Source organism: Lactuca virosa, chromosome 5 (genome assembly GCF_052849685.1).
Source record: "Lactuca virosa cultivar CGN04683 chromosome 5, Lactuca_virosa_CGN04683_v6, whole genome shotgun sequence".
NCBI classification, from domain to species: Eukaryota; Viridiplantae; Streptophyta; class Magnoliopsida; order Asterales; family Asteraceae; genus Lactuca; species Lactuca virosa.
In genome coordinates, this window is record NC_136430.1 from 361974481 (window position 1) to 361981641 (window position 7161).

Genomic DNA, 7161 nt, shown 5'->3' on the forward strand with positions numbered 1-7161 from the left:
CTACATAATATGTTGGGTAAAACATGGGTAGATGAAATATGAGTTGGATGATGAGTTGAGAGGTGATATAGACCATGAGGTAAGGGTGAGAGGTAAACGATGAGAGAAGCCTTTTTCCCAAATGATGGCCCCGTCATTCAGCAGAGTATGGATGACAACCACGGACTATTCTAGACAATCCAGTGGAACACTAGCAGGCTCGCAACCTGTAGGTGTTGTGAACGATGTGTTCACCCGGTGTACTCTAAACCCTGGCGATCATGCAGACTTGGTGCCTAAACCTTGGCGATCATGCAGACTTGGTGCCAAAACCCTGGCGACTATGCAGACTTAGTGCCTGTTGTATAAACCTTGGCGATCATGCAGACTTGGTGCCAAAACCCTGGAGACTATGCGGACTTAGTGCCTAAACCCCGGTGACGATGGACTTCGTGCCGATTCCTTAGGATGATCCTTAGGAATGAATAAACGAGGAATAGTTGATTCTTAGGGTAGATCCTTAAGAGTAAAGAAGATAATGGGGATGGGTAATTGGGTTGATTGTTTAATTGTTTAAACATAATAATTATATTATTGTGGGTTGAAAACCCTATGTACTCACCAGGTTTCCCAACCTGACCCACTCAGTTCAATTGTATCACAGGTGTTAATATGAAGTCACTGAGAGATTTAAAGAAGATGTAGATCACTAGTGTAAATAAATGTAAGTCCTGTTTATGCTTATGTTTCTGTATTGACGATAACATCCCAAACGTTTTAAAATGAATAAAATACGTTTCTTCGAAAATGTTTTGATAACGTAGTTATCGTGTTTTTCTGGGAACAAATTCCGTAAGATTTTTATTAAAAGAAGTACTCTGATTTTTAAAGCATAAACAAAATCGGTCTTTTCTGGCCGTGATTTTGGGGATGTCACATATAACATATGTATATATTAGAAATATAGTTAGTAATATATCATTGATATAAGGAACATGAAAAGTTATTCGGTTTCAAATAAATATGATTTGAGAATATAAATGATCTTGAACCACATCATTTTAGATGTCCTCCTTTATGTATAGTGTTTGAGAATACAAATTATCTTGAACCACATCATTTTAGATGGTCTCTTTTATAGTATAGATAGATAGATAGATTCAAATGTTTATCAAATCTAAAATTAAATCATACGAATCATACATACTTATAAAGCTAGCATTTTTTTCTTGAATATCATGCATTTGAAACCCCCTTTTTTAACTTCCTCAAACAACATTCATTTGAAACCCCCTTTTTTAACTAATGCAACTCAAAAGTTTTCTTAATTATGATTTAACACTCAAAAGTTTTATAACTTATATTATGTTTAATTAGCATTTAGTGAAAAGTTTACTATAAAAAGGCCAATCTTTTGTGTCTTTTGTGTTGTATAAAATCTTACATGTAAGAAGGATTTGAAGATATTGTGATTCAAAAGTTTTCATATAATTGAAGCATTCACGAACCAAATATGATGATTTGAAGAAATGGGTTATGTCGCATCGATGATAATTGTAATATGATTTTTTCTTTCAACCAAAACAAATGAAGCTTTTCTATTCTTTCTTTATATTCAGTTTTTCATTTAATCTTTATATGTGATTTGTATGTATTACTCAATCTTGAATGTGACTCTCCAAACATCAATGTTTTGCTTGGAATATCTTTCTGGTTCTTCTTTTTCAAGAAAAATATTTTGATTGCAGGTTAGTGAAGAATTGTCATCAAGTTTCTATGGTTGAATGGTGTTAAATGAAAAAAGAAGATTCATAAAATGGATATAGGTTTTTTTGTTTGAGCAAAGTTGACGAATGTTAGTTTTTTATTTTGATTTAAATGTATGTTTATGTAACATCTTTATTTATATATTCAACTACCCAATGCTCTTATTTATTTGATTGTAGTTTTTCTATTTTGATTATGTTTATTTTCTATTATTTTTTTGTTGGGTTATCCTACACAACATATTTAAAAGACAATATTTAAAAGATAACATAATTTTGAACATTTGATATGTAATTATGATAGACTTATCATGATATGTTCTTCATATGAAAGTAATTTATCCATATTACTAAGACAAGAATTACATATGACATTTACGAAAATATATATATTATATGTAATTTGTTTAACATGTATATGCACCTATGTATGTTATAAATTTATAATTAAATATCTTTATGTTTAATAATTGAAGGGATTAAAATAATGCATCAAAACCAATTATTTAGACGAATAATAATAATAATAATAATAATAATAATAATAATAATAATAAATATAAATATACATTTCCAAGTACCGCATTCATTTGAAACTCACACTACAACTCAAGAGTTTTCTAATTTATGTATATTTATTAGTTACAACTCAAGAGTTTTTAACTTATGATTATTAATTAGTAATCACTAATAACTTTTTATTTTCTTTTCTTTTATTAGGTTGTAAAGTTTTGCTCATTAAAAACATTAATGTATTTAAAAAGATTTGTGATTTAAATATGAAGAATTAATATAAATGTTATAATAGATGTTTTAGTGTTTTTATGTTATTAAAAGTTATAGTGTTTATTTTTCATATTTTTTATTATTCGTTATATATATCTTTTTTAATACAAATGTTATAATAGATGTTTTTCTATTTTTATATTACTAAAAGTTGCAGTTCATATTTTTGTTCATACATTTTGTTACCCATTATATTATCATTCATTTGATATATAATTTACACAATTTTAAACGGTTTATAAAATTATCAAATAATTGTATATATCACAATGACTTAAAAATTAAACTATAATGTTTAATAAATCTAATATGTTAACTATATGTTTTCTTTACTACTAACATTTTGTTTCAAAGTAGAAATATTAAATAATAACTTGGTAAAAGTTATTATTTTAACTATATAATTCTTTTCTCGCGCAACGCGCGGGGATTCTTCTAGTATAAGTAATAAGGTTAAGTTATGAAACTGCACAAACCACTTAAAAACCACAAAACCGCACCGCATACTGCGGTTTAGGATTTTTGTGGTGCGGTTTGTAAAAATTTAAAACCACATATGTGGTGCAGTTTTCGGTTTTCACTATAAACCGCATCAATCCGCGAACACCCATATTAAAAATCATTGCATGCCGTGTTGGAATAATTCAGAATATGAAACATTTTAGGCCAAGGTATTTTGAGAAAAACTTTCCAATTTAGTGTTTTGTGTTAGATTAGGATTTGTTTCCATTCGGTATAAGTAGGGCAACCTTTTATGTTTTTGTGTTCAGTTTTTTATTCCCGTTTCTTAGAAAAGCTTGAGCAATTTTCCCAGAAAAACGTTTGTCCCTGTTCCCTTTTATTCTTCTTGTTTCTTGTTCCTTACCTTGGTGATCAAGGATTATTATCCAGGTTTTACTTACAGGCCTTAGAGCACCAAAACCCTCCATGGCGATGGCAAATCTTTTGTTGAATCCCCTGCTGACGATCTATGCCCCCGTATACACACATGGCGATGGCAAACCTTTTGTTCAGTCTCCTTCTCACTTTAAAAAGAGTTTCTCATATATTCCGCCAACATCCTCCTCCACGCTTCCTCTGTCTCTTTGCCTTTCTTCGAAGCATGCTGCAGCGCCCATCTCTACGCTCCTTAAGGTTAACTGGAATACTATTTATTTTTCTTTTTCATATGTTGTATCTGGTAATCATATACACCATGTTCTCACTCTTAGGTTCTGTTTTTATTTTTCGCGATTTTCCTCATCCAGGAACATAAGGGTTTTGGAGGCAACATGAACTGCAGTGCTTTTTGGGCATTGTCGTTTTGGGATGATGTGGTGCAAACGGATAAAAAGGTCCGTGGACTGCATTTTTTTTCGGTTAAATTAATCTGTTCTTCAATTGTGTTTTACGTGCATAGTTGTGGCCAAAATTTGTTCTAATGGTAGTATGATATAATCAGTGATCTGTAGTCAGCCAAGTTTTGGCATCCTCTACATTCATCAAAGTCAAAATTGTATTCTCTCAATCATCTCCAAAGACAAAGATTTATTAATTTTGACACATACCACTAACCATTATTTTACAAAAACTTTTTTGTCAAAAAAATTCTTCAATGATTATTCTTTTATAATTTTTTTCCCAAAATTAACTAATTTATGTTTTATCTATAGCTATCTTAAATATTTTATAAAGTTCCCTCGTATAATAACTATGTGCCGGTCTTCTTTTTCCTTTTTATGTGTGATTTATATATACCATAACATTACTGATTATCTGCAACATCCATGTAGTTCCAGTGTCAATGTGCGTCCAAAGAGGAGAGTACGGTTTCAGAGACCAGCTATGGTATGCAACTTTTATACTTCTTTTTCAGTCTTGACAACAGGAATTCATTGCATAATATTCTTGAGTTACATTAATTACAGACACACGGGCCGTGAAAACTAAATTTCATAAAACAAAAAGGAGTTCTGGTGCTAAACAAAGTCGAAAGATATACGCGATTATAGTTGGAGCTTCTTTTTGTCTATTTGTAGCATTTTCCTACCAAAACAAACAAAACAAAGCTTCATATCAATGCAGATCATTTTTGGTGCCCTCTTGGAATTGACACAGCAGCCTTTATTCAAATCAACACAAAGGTTTCTTTTTAATATGTTACAGTTAGCCTCTAACTGGATCAGGATCTCGCTTTGGTGGTATGAGCTTTATGTTAACCAAAATATTGGAAAAATAAGAAATAGAAAACCGAGTAAGAAACAATCCATAACTTTTGATGACGTGGAAGGAGTTGATGCTGCTAAATCTGAACTTCTCGAGGTAAGTTACTAATTTGTCCCTTGCTTTTGACTTGGGATACGATGAAAGATTAATCTTGCATGTCGAACTTCTGTAGATTGTGTTATGCATTAAAGGAGATAGTAACTATGTGAAACTTGGGGCAAAATTACCACGAGGGGTTCTGCTTGCGGGTCCCCCAGGAACCGGAAAAACATTGTTGGCCCGTGCTGTGGCAGGGGAAGCTGACGTGCCGTTTTTCTCAATTTCTGGTAGTGAATTGGTCGAGATTTATGCCGGTGCAGGAGCTGCCCGTGTTCGAGATCTTTTCTGGGAGGCGAAAAAACGCTCACCATCTATTATTTTCATTGATGAGATAGATGCTGTTGGAGGCCAACGTGGAACAAGTATGAATTGTGAACGTGACCAAACTTTAAACCAGGTATACATATAGAGGTAGGTTCAAATGTGGATTGACATCTATTGTGCGGACGTGTGACAAAGAAAATATGTGGTTTGATAATGTGAATACGTTCAATCTTACATAACTATTGTTATTATCATACATTCTCACTAATTAAATCGTCTATAAGGTTATTATAGACTTTTTTTTTATTATTTTCATTCTGTCAGAATATTTATTGAGTCGTATTTTGTAAGAATGAAAATAAGTGAAAAACGATGTGTGAGAACAAAATTGAATAAGAATTAGTGAGAATGCATGAAAATGACGATACTTGTGTGAGGTTGAACGTATTCACATTACTAAACAATCTAATCTCTTAGTAATTTTCATATAATAGCATTGTCCACACGTCCGCACAATAGTTGTTCATCCGCATTATAACCTAGCCCCAAGTGGGTGTGTGTGTGTGTATATATATATATATATATATATATATATATATATATATATATATATATATATATATATATATATAATGCTCAAGGTGAAAGTCAAACAATGAAATAGTTGACACAAAATATGGTTTGTTGATGTGTTATAGCTTTTGACTGAGATGGATGGATTTGAGAAGGGTGCAAAAGTGGTGGTTATAGCTGCTACCAACAGACCCGGGTCACTGGATTCTGCTTTGATGAGACCGGGTCGGTTTTCCAGGAAAGTAATTGTGGGTGAACCAAATGAAGTTGGAAGGCGAAAGATTTTTGGTTTATATTTAGAAGAGGTGCCCATGGAGGAGGACAAACAAGTCATTTGTGACCTTGTTGCTTCACGTACACCGGGGTTAGTTGGGGCTGCTCTTGAAAATATAGCTAATGAATCTATACTACTTGCTGCTCGTAGAGGTTTGTGCTAAATTTAATAACATTAACATCTTTTAATTAAACATGGCGATGTGTTGATTATGTTTAGATATGTTGTTAGGTGGTCATTGTGTGACCAAGGAGGATGTTCTTCAAGCTGTTGAGAGGGCCACAACAAAGATATATAATGATGATTCTGCTACTGCTACTGAAGCTAAGTCACCGTATTTGTTTGGAGAAATGGCACTAGAAAACGTTGGGAGGTATCGATTTCAAACTAATTATCTATAGGATTTGTTCGAATGGCTCATTCGATTGTTACTTGTAAGTATATAAGATCTTTCAGCAGAGTGGAGATAGGTTGTTGATCGTGTTATTTAGACTAAATTTAATCAAAGTGATTTAATCATGGCGGACATAAAATGACTAAAATTATTGCATATGTTCATTTGTTTGGATGAGAACATATTGATATAAACTTTAAAGGTTAACAACAAGGTTGTCAAAATCAGATCCTATATATGATTGTTTTTCGTTTTGCAAGCTTATAACTGTAAAATCCTACCAGAAGGGACAGTTCTAATTTTACGACAATATTTGGCAAGATCCTACCAGAAGGGACGGTTATAATTTCACATTACCATTATGTAGTGTTTGGCGTGTGGGATTGAACGGGACATAATAGAACAAATATGGTTCATGTAGTGTTTGGTATGAATGGGACAAAGAAAAGACAGGACAAAGACCAAGACAAATGAGACTAAATTGATAAACTTTAGTACCATTTAAAATGGTGGAACAAGGTAGAACAAACAACTTTTTACTAAAACACCCTTTATCATCGTTCAAAATCACCCCATTTTTTTCAACTGTCTACCTAATGTCACAAATAAATCTTTTCAATTCACATGAGCAAACCCAATTTACTCAAAAAAACTTTAAATTTGTAATGATCCTGATTATTTTAGATGAAACTTTCATAACGTGTTTTAGAAAAGATGGGATATCAGCCGTCTTCATCATCTTTGGGTCCTACGATGAAAAGTTTATTAAAACCAAAATTGGTTAAACTTTCAATACAATATCTAAACAAAAATTTGAGTAT

General features: G+C 32.2%; 1 protein-coding gene across 4 annotated transcripts; it reads left to right on the forward strand.

Moving 5' to 3' along the window:
• The first annotated feature begins 3301 nt into the window (after positions 1 to 3301).
• On the forward strand, positions 3302 to 6466 carry LOC145116378 (putative inactive ATP-dependent zinc metalloprotease FTSHI 3, chloroplastic). Of its 4 annotated transcripts, none has more exons than XM_079052717.1 (7): positions 3302 to 3665; positions 3779 to 3865; positions 4304 to 4358; positions 4596 to 4832; positions 4909 to 5232; positions 5798 to 6098; positions 6178 to 6466. In XM_079052717.1, exons 2-7 carry the CDS (start codon positions 3840 to 3842, stop codon positions 6345 to 6347), a joined length of 1113 nt encoding a protein of 370 aa, XP_078908843.1. In that variant the 5' UTR covers positions 3302 to 3665; positions 3779 to 3839; the 3' UTR covers positions 6348 to 6466. The 4 variants fall into 4 exon arrangements, with proteins under 4 accessions (XP_078908843.1, XP_078908844.1, XP_078908845.1 ...); XM_079052718.1 differs by having other exon boundaries at positions 4310 to 4358; XM_079052719.1 differs by lacking the exon at positions 3302 to 3665 and having other exon boundaries at positions 3805 to 3865; positions 4439 to 4832.
• The last annotated feature ends 695 nt before the right edge of the window (positions 6467 to 7161 follow it).